This window comes from Aythya marila (assembly GCF_965140915.1).
Source record: "Aythya marila genome assembly, chromosome: 5".
Lineage (NCBI taxonomy): Eukaryota > Metazoa > Chordata > Aves > Anseriformes > Anatidae > Aythya > Aythya marila.
This window is the reverse complement of record NC_139046.1, coordinates 51,815,559-51,834,784: the sequence shown is the minus strand read 5'-3', so window position 1 is coordinate 51,834,784 and position 19,226 is coordinate 51,815,559. Positions and strand designations below refer to the sequence as shown.

General features: G+C 44.4%; 2 protein-coding genes across 7 annotated transcripts in view; both read right to left on the bottom strand.

The window, feature by feature from the left end:
* Positions 1-1,892, bottom strand: part of EXT2 (exostosin glycosyltransferase 2) — a 69,438-nt gene extending 67,546 nt beyond the window's left edge. Inside the window, exons 1-3 of the mRNA XM_082761332.1 lie at positions 1,824-1,892; positions 1,015-1,610; positions 778-867 (exon numbers count right to left, since the gene is read on the bottom strand). Coding sequence (XP_082617458.1) covers positions 778-867; positions 1,015-1,553 — 629 coding nt within the window. The 5' untranslated portion in view covers positions 1,554-1,610; positions 1,824-1,892. The remainder of the gene's footprint in view (positions 1-777; positions 868-1,014; positions 1,611-1,823) is intronic.
* Positions 1,893-4,825: 2,933 nt separating this feature from the next.
* The window catches only part of LOC309878769 (1-aminocyclopropane-1-carboxylate synthase-like protein 1), a 28,336-nt gene continuing 13,935 nt past the window's right edge, over positions 4,826-19,226 (bottom strand). For 4 of the 6 annotated variants that reach the window (XM_082761691.1, XM_082761692.1, XM_082761690.1 and 1 more), the window contains exons 3-15: positions 18,392-18,451; positions 15,569-15,639; positions 14,940-15,009; positions 13,754-13,820; positions 13,189-13,286; positions 12,528-12,605; positions 11,470-11,570; positions 10,673-10,762; positions 9,596-9,641; positions 9,305-9,446; positions 8,597-8,739; positions 8,060-8,213; positions 4,829-7,842 (exon numbers count right to left, since the gene is read on the bottom strand). In XM_082761691.1, the coding sequence (XP_082617817.1) occupies positions 7,544-7,842; positions 8,060-8,213; positions 8,597-8,739; positions 9,305-9,446; positions 9,596-9,641; positions 10,673-10,762; positions 11,470-11,570; positions 12,528-12,605; positions 13,189-13,286; positions 13,754-13,820; positions 14,940-15,009; positions 15,569-15,639; positions 18,392-18,451 (1,419 nt within the window). In that variant the 3' untranslated portion in view covers positions 4,829-7,543. Of the gene's footprint in view, positions 7,843-8,059; positions 8,214-8,596; positions 8,740-9,304; positions 9,447-9,595; positions 9,642-10,672; positions 10,763-11,469; positions 11,571-12,527; positions 12,606-13,188; positions 13,287-13,753; positions 13,821-14,939; positions 15,010-15,568; positions 15,640-18,391; positions 18,452-19,226 lie in introns of all 6 variants that reach the window. The other 2 variants (XM_082761687.1, XM_082761688.1) reach the window with 2 other exon arrangements.

Sequence of the window (19,226 nt, the reverse complement as noted above, 5' to 3'; positions counted from 1 at the left end):
TTTGGTTACAAAAAGAACAATGCTTGACTGCCCTCTTCAGGATAACACCCATCCATCTAACATTTCATACAGTCAAAAACTAAAGCATTACTTCACAATCTGTGACGTAATTAGGAAGAATAAACAGGCTCTTTGAACATGTCCAGAAAAAAACATGTTCTGTTCTGGCATTGAAGAACAATGTTTTACAATGCCTCTGGTGCAAAGAAATCAAGATACACTATGCATGCAACATTCCTCGCATCTCTCCTGTATCTCAGCAAGATTTTGTTGACAAAACATTCAGCAGAAGAAAGTTAACCCTGATCTTCAAAGAGAGGGACTGAGTACATGGGACCCAACTCAGCAGTACTAAACACATACGTGAGCCCGGTAGAATCATATTCACTAGCAGCTTCCAAACTAAGGACTTCTAATTTGCATCAAATGAGACATTCTGTAAAGACTTCAGGTTGGTAACACAAGATACAAGTCTAAATTGAAAATTCTCCATCCCTACAGCAAGCCCAACAGGTAAGACAAACGAATGCCACAGATCACATCCCTTGTAAAATTAAGAACAGAGTGAGCTGTAGCATATCTGTCAGCAGGAAAAACTTGTCCTATATGAGACAGGGACTTGTATACTTCCCTTTTTTGAGAGGAGATGAAGCCACACTCCAGTTTTGTAAAGACTAAGGTGTACATCCTTTGCTATCAGCTGCACTCCTGGGCCTGCTGCCCCTCCAATGGCACTTAAACTCAGATCTATGCATTCAAATACAGCAAAACGCATACCTATCCCTGGGAACATCTAGTGCAGTGTTGTAATCTGGTGGCCCTCCGGGCAGCATATTGAAGAGCAAGTGATTTGTGCCTCGATCCCACCTAAAGCAAACAGAAAAAACAGACAATAATTAGAGAGGTGCTCTCTACAAACGATAAGCTCTGTCAAAATCTAGCCCCGGCACCATTAACCTTAATTTTTTCCACTTGGGGGTCTTCAGATCCCCGCAGTGGAGCTTCTGTAAGTACCTGGATAACTGTGCCAAAGCCTGAGCCGTCTCCTTGATGCGCAGCGTGTTCTGATTGAGGACGTCTATGGAGGGCACGAAGAGGCAGGCCCGGTTGACATCGTCCGTGTAGAACTCGCTGTCGGAGATGGCCGTCAGCAGCTCGTTGTACTCCCTGGAAATGGTGTTGCTCACCGACGCCCCGTACTCATCCACGTACTTCTTCAGCGAGTAGATGTAGACCTTGATTTTGTTTTTGGGGTTGAAGCCACAGCGGTAGACGTCAAAGCAGGTGTGCATGCGGCAGCTGAGGTCCCCCCGCTCGGGAATGGGGCTGTCGGCGGGGAGCTTGACCACGGGCACGTCGTGGACGCTGCGCTTTTCCACAGCCCAGTCGCTGGACGACTCGATGGAGTGGGGCCAGAACTGGAACATGCCCGTGGCGATCAGGCCCAGCAGCACGATGGAGAAGAGCGTGATGTAGTAGACGCGGTGCTTGGTCTTCATCCTCGGGATGAGGGCTGGACCCCGCGTGTTGTACTTGGCCGACGCGCACATCATGGAACCGGCCACCTCTGGTCTCTGCGAGGCAGAAAGCGAGGAGCTGAAGGCTGAGCCCTGGAAAAGACGCATAATTATTATTATTAAACTCAATTAACAACCCACAGGCTCTCTGCCTCAGCATGCTGACACCCAAACCCCTCCACACACCCACAACCCCCCCCGCAACAAGACCAAACGATGCCAACCGCTGACTGCACTGGGCCTGCCACCCGGGCTCCAGCAGCCCCCACACCCCTTCCCCGACCCTAAATCCCGGTCCCCGCTCACCTCCGCCCGCCCTCGCTCGGGTCCCAGCGCCCGGCGCCCCGCGGGGGTTCCCCGCTGCCGCCCGCCGCCCGCCCGCCCCTCGCCCTCCGCCGCGGCCCGGCCCCGGCTGCGCACGCGTGCGGCCCCCCCCCCGCAGCCGCTCGGTGACGGGCGGCGGAGCCGCTGCGAGGCCGCCCTCAGGCGGCCGGAGGGCGCCGCGCCTCGGCACGGCCCCTGTGGGGAGCGGCTGAGGGAACCGCTGAGGGGTTGGTCTGGGGGGTCTCGGAGGGTTTTCCAACTTTAATGGCTCGGTGATTCAGTGAAACCTTTCCCCAGCTGTCCTCAGGGGGTGCCTGCTGGCAGCAGGGTGAATTCACGGCACAGAACTCCACCTCTGCACCGGGTTCACTCCAAAATAAAGCAGGTGTCGACACGCCACACCGTCACCACATAGTACACAGCTGAACACACGTTCATGTCCCGTCCCCACACCAGCCCCTGTGTCACCAGCCCTGGCAGCCACCTCCTGCCTTTCCCCTCTCCCCAGCACAAGCTCGCTCTGGCTTTCAACCCAGCTTAAAACAGCAGCGGGTGTCCCTGCCCACAGTGCCTGCTGTGGGCCAGGCGTGTGACAAGGACGGACACCCACACACCCACACACCGTGCCACATCCAGCCCACACAGCGCCTGCTGGCACCTCCTTGCCTCCCCAGCCCCATAGCACAGGGGCTGGGGCTGGGACATGGAAGGAGTCCCGCTGGCAGCTCCATCACTGCAGGAAAATTTGGAAGGCAGCGTGATTTTTTTAAGAGCTTAAAATGAAAGATATGCAAGCGGCATCAGCTCTTCTATTTCCAAACAACAAGAAAAAATGGAGGAGGTAGTCTGTTTTGATAGAGATTTCCCTGAAACCACATCAGGGAGCCTATTGGTATTCCGGTGATGCTGCTGAGCCAGACAAGTCTGCAGCACAGCGCTATTTTTGGACTGCAGGCTGCCATTTATAGCTTGTAAAAATATTCATCAGCATCTGGGTAACAGGCTATCCATTTTTATAAACGTACAAGGGAGATCGCATATTTTACCTCACTTCGCTTCGCCCTTCGTGTCTTGCCTTATTCGACCCTTTTGAGGTCACCTGGGAATTTGTTGTTAAGTGCCCTGCCAGCACGCCGTACATTTGCCTGCTGTCGCATGCAGCACCATCGTGTATTTTCTGCTGGGACGATCGGTGCACAGAACAGAGAGGAACAACCGCAGAGCCCTGCCGTGCTGGGTCTGCGTGCATGCAGAGCAGCTGCAGGTGAGGTTGCGGGGTACCTGATGCAGCCAGTGCTGGAAGCAGCACATCCTCAAAACTCCTTTATAATAAATAATTAAAATAATAATAATAAAAGGCTAATAGGAAAGGGAAAACAAACGGCTTGCAGACATCTTTTCCACCTTATTTTCAGCCCGTGGCATAGCAGAAGTAAAAGTCATAGCTCGTATTTTACTTCTAAAACATTAGCTAATGGCTGCTATCGATAATCCAGGTACTGGACTGAACGAAGCAGTTTGGCTCTGGTGTAAGAGAAAGCAAGATATTGTACCAGATACAGCACTGCCTTGCATCTAACTAAATGATATCCTCATTTATGTCACTGAGTTTACAGCTAGGCTGAGCAATAAGCTGCATCCAGCAGCTACCTGCCCAGCTGCAGCCTCTCAAGCCATCACACACCTCCAGTGGTGCTGCACCGTGGTCCGTGGCACTGGGCAGCAAGCACATGCCTGACCTCATAACTTGAGGACAACTTTACTGCCTTCCCAAACCGAAAGGAGAAAGAAACGTAAGTATCTGCTGCTATGGCTCCTGTGGAAGGACGTGAGCTGTGAGGAGATGCAGTTGAGCAAGCGTTCCCTGCGAAGAAACCCTCAGGTGACGGAGGGACACAGACTGAGATGCTCTCGGTGCCTCTCCCTGTCCCCACAGCCCCCAGCCGTCACGCTGTGCAGAGGCAGTCGTGTTTCGCCAAGCGAGTGCTCCCTGCAGCGCGTGGGCAGCACGCTCACACCTCGCTGGCCGGCAGCGGTGAGGGGACGGAGCTGCTAAAAACAGCATTTCCTCGCGGTGTTTTTCCAGACTATTTCTGATTCTCCGCTTTGATAAGGTCGACTGGCTCGTTACTAAAAATAACTGATCCCGGCAAGCTGAGGACAAAAAGCAGAGTATTTATAACCATCTCTGACTAACGTACATTTGTCACTGGTCAGTTGCCAGTGCTTTATGTAAGCTGGTAATAAATAAAGCAGAAATTGGAGTGAAGAATGAATGTACCTTGCCCCTCTGATTTTCTCAATCAGAATACGTGTATTTTTGCATATATCCTTGCAGGTTACCTTGTGTTCTTCATGATGTAATCTGATTTGCTTCAGAGAAAAAAAACAACAGTGATCCTCTCTTAGTGAGCCTGTCTCACTAAAATGGCTGCACATGTGCTCAGAAGTGCAAAAATGGCTATGTTTTTTTGCATGCCTGATATTTTAGATGTAGATGTGTTTAGGGGGGATTCACATGGCTTTCTCCATGAAGGTTTTTTATCCAACCATTAGTCTGACCCTCTCTCCAATTAAACATAATCCTGCTGACAGCAAGAGAGCAGAGGAATTCCCTAACCAAGTAATTGAAAATATATATATATATATATAAATAATAATTTGACCCCTCAAAAAAAACACATTTTGAAAAACTGGGTGGTTGGGGATGAGGGGAGCACACAACCCTTGGCTCTGCTGACTGCTCTGTTGTCAGCACTCTAATAGAGAAAGAATATTTAAGGTATTAGATTTTTTTTGTTTTTTTAATCTGAAAAAAATATATTTAAAAAAAAAATCTATCATGCAGTACATTCCAGCAGCAGCCCTTCTTCAGTTACAGTAGAGGATTATTTAGTGGGTATTTTCCCTCAGTATTTGCCAGGAACACCCATCTTCTCAGATCTGTTCCTTAAGTATGCGTGATTCCTCATAAATATGTGTCTGGACTGGGCCCAACCCATGCTGTTCACTTAGCCGCAGTGTAACACAGGTTAATAATACGGAGATTTACTGATCTTCCCCTCCCGCAAACATGGGCACACGAAGGTTGGACCTGAAATATAGACTAGGGCAGTTTCTATGACAGAAAGCTGTGCTATATAGGAAATTACCTCTTCTAACTGAAAAACTCCGAACGTGCCCCTGGGATAGAGAGAGGAATTAAAAAAAAAAAAAAAAAAAAAAAAAAAAGAAAAACAAGACTGGAAAAAAAGATCTAGCATCCTTTCTGTACTCAAATGAATCATAATCTGAAAACAAAAATTACAAGCAAAGTGGATTTTATCATTGTTTAACTACAGTGGACATAAAGTGGACATAAGCAACAAAAGCAGAGTGTTATACACAACTTGATGGCCATTCTTATATTTTTGTAAAAACACAGCATTTTTGTAAAATATCTCTGACCAGCTTCATCATTTCAGATACTGTTCTGTTTGCCTGTTGCCTGCCAGACTGGAAAAAGAAATGCAGGGGGCACTCAGACCTTACTCATTTCTGCATCTTTTTTTTTTTTTTCCTCATGTACGGATTTGCCATGAAGGGAAAAAAAAAGGCACGTTAATGATGATGATGAGCAATAGTGTGCACAGAGAACATCTGACACGGCGGCAGCAGAGGGAACAAAACACTGACACAGGCACAGCCTGGGGAGGACAGCGTGCCCGGGGGGCTCTGGCACAGAAAGTCCCCACCATGGCTCCACTGAGCTCAGCCTCAGGAATTTCTTAATGTTCAACAATTCTTTTTCATCCAGAGAAGGCCATTTTCAAGGCTTGCAGGTTTTGTACAGTCAAAATGAATGCTGCCTGTTCCAATAGCAGGCCTCTGATACCACATTTCTCTCTTCCCTCATTTCCAGATTTTTGTTCGTTTGTTTTTTAGCCCTGATGAAGCTAAGCTGCCTCAGCGGAGAGCTCCTCAGGTGCTAAACCTGAAAACACATGGAAAAAAAATGTGCATCTCCCCTGCTATTTTTAGTCACCATAAACTCAGATGGAAGTGACCTTGGACCACATTATATTAGTTATGGGGATTTTGAAAATATACTGCAGCCTCTTTCCTAGGGAGAGGCGTGTTTAACTGGCCACTTCCACACAGACAGTGCCAAACCCATGCTTTCTGAACAGTAAACATCTACAACCATGTGAATGTTGTATAGTAACATGCTCCGGCTGTAGAAATGACTAGAACATCCAAACGAAAGTAGGAGCAATTAATGGCTTGAAATTGCTACAAGAATCCCCCAAAATGTAGTTTTAAGTACTGTCTATACAGCCTTACTTCGTTCTTCATTTCAAAGAGCTTTCTCCCTAAATTTTTGTTGCAGATACTCCTTGGGGTACGTAAATAAGAGGAACAAACCAGTAAGTCTATTTGTATATTGGCTGCACATTTTATCTCCCACTCTCATGAGGAGACCTGTCTCGTGCTATAGCTTTCTTTGTGGACAATCAAGAGCACATGCAAAATTATCACAACCTCAGAATGTCTTTAGAAATACTGTGCATGGAAAAACAAACTAAGCAAATATGATGCTTCTATCTGTCCCTTGCACTCATCTCACCAATCATCTCACCACCCTCGCCTCCACACCATGGTGTCTGAGACGGACCCGTTCCTTCTAGCAGCAGCTCGACCTTCTCCTCAGCAGCTGGTCACTCTGCTCCTCATCGTCCCCGCAGTTCCCCACAGATCCACAACTCACCAAAGTTCATCTGCAGTCATTATTTGCTCCCTTTGCCGTGGTGATTCAAGTTATGATATGCACACATGCCTTTGCTCTTCAGCTGTGATCAGCAAGCTCAAACTGCTTTGATATCACAGGATTTACTCCGAATTTTATCTTTCACCTCTCTAACTCATAACTTAAACAGATTCCATAATGCTACCAAGATGTAACTTGGCACTGCCAACAAATTACAAGAGGAGAAAGGTGCACTTCAATGTCTTTGAAAATGGCATTAAAAAAGGCCAATAGGTGCTTTTTATTTACACAAGAAGGACAGAAACAAAAAGAGGCATTTCACCAACCAAGGGGGTTAGATACTGTCTGATCTGAGAACAGAATGGGAAACAACTCAAAATGAAAAGCTTTTACAGAACTCAAAATAAATGATCATGTTCTAAGAGCCCCAAGTATGCACGCTTATTTGATCTTAGCTGAGGCTACCTTTGGGCTGACACCATGTTCTATCTCCCAAAAACATTTCTTTGTGAAAGCAGTCATCTTCTGGCACTGAAAAAAATTAATTATGTCTGGGCTCATTCAGGAAAAGGCAAACTTCACACATGTTAACAATGTCATGTCTCCGTCTTCCCAGACAGAGTGAAATAAGAAGCATAAAAAAGACTCCACAAGACCTTCTAAGAGAGTTAAGAGCATATTCATTAGAAATGAAATACAAAATACAGTGATGCAGCAGGACGAGGGGCAGCAGGTGAACAAGACCCCCATCATTCCTTACCCTCACCCCAATCCGAGGAAAGCACCTATATAATACAAATCAGAGATCTCCAACAGGGGGTAGAGGAGGGGTTTTACAAAGTGATTTTCTTGCTATACAGAAAATATATTATTTGCTGGAAGTCAATGCTGAGCTGTTAGGGGCCCAGGGCCAGTCACTCGGTGCTCAGGAACACCCCTGAAGGCACGCTGACCCCTACTGTTTCCCCACCAGTTTGCTGAACACGTCGTAGATTTCTGGCTTTTCCTGTGCAAACTGCTCTGCTGTGTTTTTCTGGAGCCAGTCAGATGAACGCATCTGCTGCTGCAGGAGGCCAATGAGGTCACCGAGGTTGGAGCTACCAGAACAGGTAGGTTCCTGGTGGCGGGATACAAAAATGACTTCATCTGTGCTATCTGCTTTGCCATCCTGGTCTGACTGACAAGGCTGCTCCTTTTCCTCAGCCAGGATCTCCTGCTCTCGCTCTTCCAAAACCTTGCGGATCCGCTGCATACCTGCAGAGGCGTAAGGAGGGGAAACATTGGTGGATTAGTTTAAGCCACAAGGTTCTCCAAATCCCAGTCAGATCCAGAAAAATTTGGAGGATGGAAGGAAAGGAAGGAAGCATGGAGAAGACAAGGATAATAATAATAGGATAGTTTAGGATTAAGGAGAGGAGGGAACAGTGCTGCAGGAACTCCGAAGGGAGGAAGAAGAGAAGACATCACTCACCCAGCTGTAGTCGGTGGGTCTTGTCAGCAAAGATGATGCGGAACCATCCAGGCTCACTGCACTCAAAGGCTTTGCCGCAGGACAGGAGGACCTTGTTGTCGAGAAAGCGCCTCCAGAGCAACATCTCCTCCTCAAATGTTCCTGTCCTAAGGTACTGGGAGAGTCACCAGAAGGGCCAGACGTTAGTCACATATAGGCTAACTCACTGAGATCCTCATGAATTTGTGATTCCCATGAGGTCTAAAAAGGCCAGGGGAGACACCTTTTACCTCTGAAGTACAGCAGTTGTGATAAAAAGGAAGAAATGGGGAGGAAAGTGGCTTGAGAGCAGTAAGATTCCTGCAAGGAGGGAAATGCACAGACAGACGAAAGGAAAAGCACGCACAGAAATACAAGGCAGTCCCTCCCTCTGCTCACCAGACATCAGATGGGGTTTTACCAAAATGCCTATCGCAATATTGAACTTTCCCCTGGACGCAGCTGCACCGTGTGCCTGCCCTCATCCCAGGAGAAGCCTCCTTTCCCAGGCCTACCAACCTTTCGGAAATCAATCCAGACAAAGAAGCCTGCGTTGCGGTTGAGAAAAGGAACCCCAAGTGTCTTCAGCTCATCTGTCACATATGTATGGGCAGCTTTTAGGCGGGCATGGTTGGCCCTCAGGTACACCTGGTTGATCCAGTCTAACCAAAGGGAGAAGAAGAAAAAAAATATTACAAACTGCCTAAGAATTCAGATCTGTTAAGGTTTCTAAAATACTCACAATGATTTTTTACATTTCACCTTTCGACTCCTTTTTTGTTTCCTCAAAAAGCAGAAATGGGGGCAGGAACTATTTAGCAATTTCATGTCTGTGTGTATCTTTTTCACCATTTCCCTACAATCGTGGCTTTTACAGCTATGGACTGTTAGCACTCCAAGCAGGGCAAAGCTAGAAATCCCAGTTCCATTTCCCTCTTCCCATGAGGTTGTACTCTTTTGCCTCTGCTCAGCTGGTGCTGCACAACACTAGCTACTTCTACACACTTAGCTTCTTCAGAGCTGCTCCTCTAACTGCTGCTGGGGAGCTCTGCAGAGATGTTGCTCTGCTGTGGAACTGTCAGCCATGGCTTACGCAGGCAGCTTCAGGATCAGGGAAGGCTGCCAACTGCACACACAGAGACCATCTGGGAGAGTAAGGGGGCAGAATCCCACAAGGTACCAAGACACACAGCCAGCAGAGGATCCCACATCAAGCTGCTGACTCACCTCTGTCTCTAAGCAGCTGCGCAACCTTGTGCTGGACAGTTCCACAGACCCCGTGGAAGTAGCACAAAGAAGCCACCGCGTTAGCAACATCTTGGTTCTCTGTGTACAACGTACCAAAGCGAATCCCAGAGACAGCAAAATCCTGCAGAAGACACAGAGAGACTACTTTATTGCACGGGAAGGTTGGGATCCTACAACCATTGCCTTGTTCTTTCTTGCATAAGGAACCTGAGGACAGCAAGCCAACCACAGCGCTGAGGAAGCCACGGCACGGTGGCAACCAGCACTCACCTTGCTTATTCCCCACATCACATGGGTCCTCTGTGGATCAGGCAATCTGTATGTAGAAGGATGCAGATGGGCAGTTAGTGTCATAGGTGCTGAAGCTTTTGGGTCACCAGTGCAGCAATGCGAAAACAGAGAGGCAGCATTACACAGTGACAGGCAGCGCAGCACGGAACAGCAGGCAGGCAGGAAAATCCCAATCTGACCTAACTTCAGCAGCAAGGAACTCCCAGGAACTAATTTTAGATGAGATTTTTAGATATTTCAGATATATTGATACTTCCAGCAAGTGCTGTACTTCACACACAAATTTTCTGCATGTATATAGCTTGTACATTTAATGCTACCAATCAACTTCTATTGATTTCAATTTCTAAGAATTTAAAGCAATTTTCTTTCCTTATTTCTTTCAAACCACAATACTTTGCAGAAGGAGGTTCTTCCTTTGCAATGCTGTACGTCCAAGCTCAGCAATGCTGAGAAAACAGCCAAGTATAATTTTATTTCTTTGCAAATGAGCACAAAAAGAAAGATAGCACCACTGGTGAAAACCAGAAAGAAAAAACGATTATAATAAATATATTCAAATATGAGTTTTGCAAAACATTTTGTATCATTAAATTAATACCTAATAAAACCCATTCTCAAATCTGTAGTGACACTGTGATCCGTGACTACTGTATGAAAAAACAGAAAGTAAACAGCAACAGAAGGTCTTTATAGCATCAACAGAAACATGGGAAAGAGGCAGAAATGCTTAAACGGGAAAGAAAAGCCTCACTCTCAAGAAATGAAACATTCTTTGCATTTCTGGGGGGACTGGCACAAGCAAGTACTAAAGCACACGCTGGAAAGGGTATCACAGCAGAAAATGAGTATTTTTTCCTTGCTAGATTTTTCCTTGCACTTGAAAAAAAATGCATTTGCCATTCAGAAATTACAATAATAATAACAAAAACAAACAGTGTATCGCAGATTCAGAATTTGCTAGCTCATGACTTAACTTCCAGTCACAAGTTCTCAGCAAGGCATCATGTTGAATTGTCACTGGAAGATGGCCAGGGAAGTAGGAGCTGATTTTACCTGTCCATGCCCAGGACACTGTGAAACGTGGCTGATTCATCAAAAACTGACAGCATGTAGATCTCATCTACTATCACATGCAATTCATGTCTGCAAAAGGACAAAATGGAAGTTACAAAAAATATGCTGCTTCTGGGCTTAGAAGCAAAGAGAAATTCTGGATTCTGCAAAGACTGGCTTTATACAAAGAAGAGGGACACCAAATTTTGTAGCACAGAAGCACTTTTCGACAGCTTGGAAGGTCTGTTGTGCGTACACTGAATTGCTTTGAGTTATATCCAGCTAATTGTTACACACTGCAACCATACAATGAGAAAAAAAAATCAGTCATTTCCAATGCACTTGTGAAAATGAACTGCTGCAGGTACCACCCTTCTAGAGTATGATGTATTACCACCCGCTCACGATTGACCACATTTCAGAGAGCATCAGCAAGGAAGCTGGGCAGCCATATTCAAATATTTATTAATATTTCTGTATGTTTTTCTCTATAGATACAGAGAAACTGGGAGGAAAGGAACTCAGATTCCTACCAAAGACACACAGCACAGCTGCGAAATAAAGCTTTTATTCCTTGACACAAGTTTCCTTCCCACTCCTGATGACTGGAAGGTCCACGCTCCCTTCTCCCCACCAGCCCTCTCTCCTCTTTTAAGCCTGCTGCGTGCTGTGTGAAGAACAGGCTTTATGCCCGTCTGAGAAAATATTCACACATAAATTAGGAGACAGCAAGTAGTCCGACAGACTCTGAAAGCCGTATCTGACTTGGGATACCTCAGCCCTCCAAACTGACATACCTTTTAGCAAATTCCAGGTAATCCCGTAATTCTGACAAGGAATAGATGTCCCCAAGGGGATTTTGGGGATTCAGTAGAATTAAGGCCCTTACAGTGATGCCCTGCAGAACACAAAAAATGCAGTAGTAAGAGAGCATTCATCACAGGACAGATTTTCGGTTCCTCCACTGGAGCACTGAATGCGATACAAGACTCTCCTTCAGCTTCCACCACGACAATTTCACCTCAAAGGTTAGATTTGTAAGAGACAACTTTTAGCCACAAATTAAGATATTTTTATAATTACAGCGCTTGCAAAGGGAACTGGGGAAAACACTATAGAATCAGTCTACGATTTTGAAAAGGGGGAGTTCTGCTATGATTGCTGCCATCTGGTAAGCCAATTTATAACAAAGATGCTCTCACACATTCTCAGTGTGGAGGAGAATTGTGTCTCAGCTGCATCAGCAATCAGGAAGGAACAGATTACTGAAGTTTGCCCATGAATGAGGCAAGAAAGAGAGGAATTTGAGCTACGTGGATGCAAATTGCTCACATTTAGAGCACATGCGGCTGGAGATGTCAGAGCCAGTAACGATGTAAAGATGCAGCTAAACCTGCATTGGGTTTAGGACAATTTCAAAACCTACAGACTAAATATTCAAAAACAATCTGCATTTACCTTCTAAATTTGCCCCTCCTGCAAATATTCTTCATCGTCTTGCTTGATTCTGCTGCACTACTGAGTATAGCAGTAGTTTTTGGGGGAACTCAGCTGGCTTTCCCAAAGGAGAAACTCTGGGTAGTCCCTACATTGTAGCGCGTGCCCAGGTACATATGACGTGGTGGGATTCCTCGTGCAAGTGAGGCTCAGTACTCTGCCACAAGTGCAAACAGGATTTGCAAGGAGCCTGATCTCAGCCTTTCTGTAAGGACCGTGAGAAAGCCAGGCGCTAGGTTCTGAAATTGTTTTGGTCTTCAGGCCATTTCTGGGACCAGCCATTTCAAACATACTGCTGACTTAATACAAAGAATTTGAATACTTGTAGACCGATAATAAGAAGCTCAGCTACACTCACCTCTGCACGGGCATCCTGCAAGGCTTTTTCCAGTTTTTCCACAGTAAGCTGAAAAGGCCGAGTGCTTGTTCCAGTAATCTGAAAGACATCACAAAGATACAAAAAAGGCCAAATTATTTCAAAAGAGTCTCCTTGAGCCATTCCCCTGAGAAACGTCCCCAAAACAAAATGAAAACCCAACAATAATGACCAACAATAAAGAGTATCCACTCTTACCTCTTTATACTACAGAAAGCGTAAATAAATAAAATCAAAGAAACGTTCATCATAGACAGGCCACAGGCACAGAATTCTCTGGCCATTCTTAATAACTAAAGCAATGCCAAATCTCCATGTGCTCTTCGACCCCAGACCATCTCTAGTGGGACAGCACCTACTTCTGTCTCTAAGGTTCATAATGGCCATCTTCCCCCCTCAACAGCCATTACTGAATGTTTATGGGAAGTAACGTGCAAGAAAAGGAGAAGACTGGAATACAGATTTATGCCCTCAAACAAGTTTCTTGAAAACTACATCTCCAGTCTCCCAACAATAAATGGGAAAACACCCACAGGCTGCTGCCTAGCCTTGTCCTCAGGTCCCCAGAGCTTGACGCTTTCCTGTGCCAATTATTTTTTGACTGCAGAGGTTGATACATGTATTCCCGCCTCTCAATTCTTACCTTACTGTCTAAATAGGCGTACACCAGCTTCACATTGCCATACAGAAAGACGCTCCGGGTGATACCACCATAAAAGGGAGTAGCAATCAGAACAGCCTCTGGAACCGAGACAACAAAATTTGTCAGCCACAGGCCCCAGTCCTTCTCTCTCTTCTAGCATATTTCAGCTAAGCATGAAAGCTTTTCTACACTTATGCCCTCTGGAAACATTTTAATGTTACTGCCTTTTTCTCTACTTTCTTTCTGTATTAATTCTTCAGTCTTCTGCAAGAACTAGGACACTGTACATCCATCCTCGGTAGCCCTTGTAAGCTTGAGCATAGCCCACATTTAGTGGGCTAAACAGAACACCCCAAAACAGTGAAGGCAGACAGGGTGAAACACAGAGTGTGAGCACCAGAGATCTGCAGAGTGTGAAGGTGATGAATTTCACAGCACAATGCTGCAGGAAACAAGAACCTTGCAGTTCTAGAACCTTGCTTCTATCAAACAATATTTAAACTGAGTAACTCATTATTTCCCAAGAAAAACAAACATTGAAAACATCTCCCGGCAATCCACTTACCTCCTGGATCACAAAGGACTGTAGCTAACGCAGAAAACAAAGAGCCACAACCATTCAGAACAATCACCTAGAGAAGAAAGAGACAGGTTAGTGATAAATCAGTCCATAGAAAGATACCACCACAAAAAATGATTTCTAATAGTATCAACAAAATATATTTGCTCCCTAATCCTCTAGCACGGATGTTCCCACAATTTTCCTGCTGAATTCCCACTTCTACCAGAAATAACTTTAATCCTGTACTCTGTTTCATGACGCTTCGTCCAGGTGCCTTTCTTGATTGTAATATGCAATACAGTATTTAGAAATAGCAGGTTTTATGTTGGGGGGAAAAAAAATAGTTCTGAAGCGTTAGAAAGGCAAAGTCCTTGTCACCAGCTAATTCGCATTATGTTCTCTTTGTGGTAACAGCAGCTCCTGCCTCCTGCCAAATTTGTGCAACAGTGGAAATTGTCATCTCATACGGGGCAGTTTTGACTCCTGCTTCTAGAAGACCAACATCCCTTGACGTCTAGAAGACTTAAGGTCCCTTGAGTTCAATCCAAGAATCAGGTAGAATCTGCTGCCTTGGAGGGGCAATGATCAGCAAACTGATCAGTCACAACTTCAGCGTGTGTGAAGTAGGGGCCTCTGCTTGAACTACAGTAGCCAGAGCAGCAGTGGCTGCTCCTGCTGCCTTTACAACCCAGCAAAAACAGGACTGATGCATGCACCGAGCCCAGCCTGCATCCCTCGTAGGTCAGCAAGTCCTGCAAAGCCTGAAAAAGTTTGCTCTTGCCAGGTAAAACTACTCTTGGCTTAACGACAGATTTTGTCCTGAGGTGTAGCAGCAAAATGGTAAAAAATAAACCCAGCTGAAACAATGGGCACTCTTTGTCCCTGAGGGACACAAGCGCCATAGGTCCCAGAGCTGAATACAGAGATAAAAGCACAAAGCCACATTGAAAGCAATGGCATGAAAAGTTGGCACACAAAAGTAAAGAATAAGGCAAATGAACAGCAGAACTGAAGTGTTTTGGCTAAAGTGTTCATCAAAAGCTACTAAAATGGCTATGATTCAATCCCATTTACATGATAAAAGGCTGTCATCTTACAAAATCACTTGTTTAAAAAAAATAAGATGAAATTGTTTGACAACAAATGGCAATACATTAGAATAGACACCAATGGAAAGTGGGTTACCCACATTTTCTGCCTTAAGAGGTGCAGGGGCCTTGCAGTAATAGGTCAAAAACCGAGCCACTTCCTCCCGTAAACTGAGAAAGACACAAAAGCAAATATTGATTCAGCTTATTCTCCAAGAGGCTGGGCTTCCCCAGGTCCGCATCTCAGGAAAATAAAGCCAGGGCACAGTAAAGTCTGATGCAGATAGCTAGAAAACAGGATAGCTCAGGCCCGTGCCACAGACACGACTGTTACACATGGCAAAGGTGTCACAGATAATGGCTACAGCTAGGCATACATTTCTGAAGAGCTTTAACTGAGAACAGAGCTGAAGGATTCAAGTCCCCAGTGTTCATGATGTCTCAAGGAACTTTTTGGAGTTACCTGATCTGTTAATGTATACCGTGTTGTTAAAACTGCATTGGCTTTAGAAAATCAGCATCTTCTCTTACATAAAAGGATTTTTAACTGGATTTTTAACTGGGCTTTTAACTATCTGGGTGACTAATTTACACTTTTGAAAAGAAAAAGATGATTAAGTGACCTAGAAAAGTTTTAACTAATGTGTAGCAGAAGTGGTTTGTACTCATCCCCTTTGTTTATCAGACAAGTACTCAAAAAGCAAAGCATTACAGGCATGGGAAGACTTACAACATATGTCCCTTCCAGTCAGGATACTGAAGCAGTGGAGGCTCCATGAGGTTCATATCGGTCTGCGTCAGCTGTGAGCAACAGAAAGAGGCATTAAAAGCACAATCACGGAAACCAGAAACACGGAAATAGATAGATCCACGTGCAGGCACATACCTGCATAGACACATACACACAAAACTTCAACAGCCTTAAAACTGGATTGAGAAAGCCACTGACCACCAGAATTAATGCAGGTGGGAGAGGCAACGATCAGCAAGCTGACCAGTGACAACTGCAGTTTATGGAAGGTCTTTGCTAAATGATTGCAGCCAAAGCTTCTCTGCCCAGAGATCTACAGAAAGGATGCCAAACAGGCAATACAAATGATGCCCATAAAAAAAGAAGCCTGCCGAAGACCTTCTGAACAAATGAAGCAATCAAGTGTCTCAAGGAGTGCTTTGCCCCATTATCAGAACAGCAGCTTTCAGCTGGCAATTAAGTACCAATTATGGAAGCTCTACCATCATGAAAGCTCAGGTCTATATCGTCGGAAAGAGACGGACAGGATTTAAAATCACAATCTGATACGTGTTTTCTTTTATTATTTTTTTTTTTTTAACTTTCAACATATTAATTTTTAATGAATTCTACCTTTCATTTATATCTCAGTTCCAAGTTACTTCAGACCTACAATCCTGATAAGTCCTTGTAAGCATTAGAATGTAACAGGAGCCTTCAAAAGACAAGTGAAAAATAAAATTATCTTCTTGAATGTCTTCCCTAGGGCAGGTACTCTGTCCTTTATTAGGAGCTTATTCCGCTCTCAAAGTCAGATTCACCTGAACTGTGGGCGAGCTCTAGAGCCCTTTTTAATGTTTATATTTAGATAAAATAAGCACACTGCTTTTATCTAAATATTTTCAAGGTTGTCATTATCAGGGTTTCACAAAATCCAGTTCTATGAAGTTGCAAGGGGAAGTGCAGCGGTGATCAGGGCAGAAGGAAAAGGACATCTGACACGAACAAAAAGGGGATAAACAAATGTTATATGCAAGGTAACTTCCAAACATTTGATGGCAACCAATCTATGAGTTAATACTAACAAACACAGGGGAGTGTGGACACAACAAGTAAGTGATGGTGCAAAAGAGGAAGGAAATTTAACATGCAGTGTGAATGTCTACCACAGAATAACAAAACCACAACATTCTGTATTGGTGTTTTAATAACTTGTGCCAAGCTCTGGAAACTGGACAGTTTAAAGACACTGTCCTCATCCCATGCAGAATTACAACCTGACATTTGGGGAATAAAGTTCCTTTATTCATCTGCAGATGTTCTCGAAGCCTATGTAGCACAGAACTATGTCTCCTTAGATCTCTCTCCTAAACTTGTCTAGAGAATGCAACATAAAACGTATCAGCAAACTTGGCCAAAAAGGGCTATGCAATAATAAAGAGGAGAACCCTTAAAGATAATGCTATAAGGGCTAAGGAAATCAGATGGGCCATCTAAAATTAAGATTGTCTGAGATCTCAAGCCACAGAATATTAATTATCCAATTTAAGGGTCAAACGTTGAAGACAGAAATCTGATATGCTGCTTTATTCAGTGGGAACAGTATTTATTTTCCCCAATAGCAACAAATTATTTTTCCCTGCAATCCCAGCTGGCACAGCATTCAGTGAAGCCCTGCTGTAACTCTGGGCTGTGACGAAGAAGCTGGAAACAATAACACTGTCCTACTTGTCGCCACTTGCACGATGGCTCATCACACTACAGCTTATTCTCACAATAAGGCTAACGAAGATGCAGCTGATTGCTGTCTCCCTCTGCACTACTTGCTGCAGACGCCGTGTTAGTGTAGGGGAAGGACAGTGAACGAAGGGAGGTACAACCTACACAGCCCAGAGGGCACCTCCTGTGTGCACAGCCGCCAGGCAGCAGCTCTGCCTTACCTGTTCTTTTAGCTGGAAGGCCGAGTGGTGGGGTAGCATCCCCGAGTCAGTGGTGTGGCAGGCAGGAATAAAACAAGGAACACTTTGAGGGTGGGAATTGGTGGAACGGGAGTAACAGTGAGCTTCAAAGCGCAGAGACTGACTGCCAGAACCCCAGCCACCTTCCCTCCCCACAGGTAGCTTCAGCTAGGAAAAGTGCAGCCTTTCCACCTTGGAGGCTGAATCTGGTCAGTAATTTTAATGGAAATCAAGAAACATTCCTCTAAGGCACAGGTCTGTCACTTTCTTTTGTCTTTTTTGTTGTTTATTCCTGATTCATGTCATTTGTTTCATGCAATTGAACAAAGCGTCTGAAAAGCAGCCAATCCACTATGATTTCAAGAGGTTTCACAAGATGCCCCATTCACTGCTGCCACCCTCTCAAATTTTAGGGAAGTTCAGAACTAGGAGTCCGAACTGTGAAACTTTACAATGGACAGAGCCAACTTCCTTTGTCCCAGGCTATGAAGACCCTCAAAATTAAAGAGAGATCAAAACTAGTTCTGAGACCTCTGTATTAAATGAAATGTGGTCTGTGGGAGAAAATAAAATTCATCTTATTTTCATTTAAGTACTGAGTCTTAAGTATTTGAATGAGCCAAGTACATTCCCACAAACACACTATGAAAAGGAACAGAAAAATATCCCTGTTCCTATCCTCCTACTAAAATAACGTAAGTAAGTGTACAAAGAGCTGGATTCAAAAGTGACTTCCAACCATAAGAAATACACAAGGAGAAACTTAACTAGAGAACCCTGAACGGCAGCAATAATACTAGGAAATTAGAGACACTGAGGAGGAACTACACAGCACATTTGCTTTTCTTTTTGGAATAGAACTTACCCGTTTAGACATCAGGTCAAAGCAGAGTTTATTCTCACTGGTGCCAAAATTAATTATACCCTAGAAAAAGAAAGAATTTATCATTTAGGGACACAAAAAAATATGTACATACCACCACCTTCGCTGTCACTTCACTGATGTGCCCTCAAAGAGCTGACCAAGGAAGTCAAAACACAGTTCACAGAAATATAGAACATAATATAGAACTGGAGATGTATACGTATGTTTGAGTGTTTACATACATATCTCAGGCACTTAACTTCTTAGGCAATAAACTTTGTGAAAATGAATAGCTACTAACAGTTTGTACTTCTTCACAAGGCACGTTTAACTTATTCTTGAATTCCCTCATCGTTATGCATCTAACTGCAAACACATCTAAAACGATTCTGGGGAAACTGAGGTTTACACTTCTGCAGCAGCTTGAAGAAATGTTTTTGATATATTTCTTTATCTAAAATAACTCATTTATTAGTCGTTACCATTCCACTCTGCTGATTTTTTCAAGTAACCACCTAAATACAGTCATTACATTTTCCCCTGTGGAGAGACAGTCCTGCAGTTCCAGGTCTAGGATTTGGCCCTGCTTATTTTATATTATATATTAGATGCTGAAGAGCTCAAGTCTACTAGCACAGTTTCATTACTGGAAGAGGTTGGATAAATAAATTTAGAAAAATACCAAAGGCAACCTAAACAATTGTACATTTATGCTGTTTCTAAAATACAAGCCCAATTTTAGGCATTTCTTTAAACATCTACTACTTACATTGTTAGTAGAAGCTAGTAGAAGAGTTGGTAGAAGTGAGAGTTTCTGCCTCATAACGCACCTCTA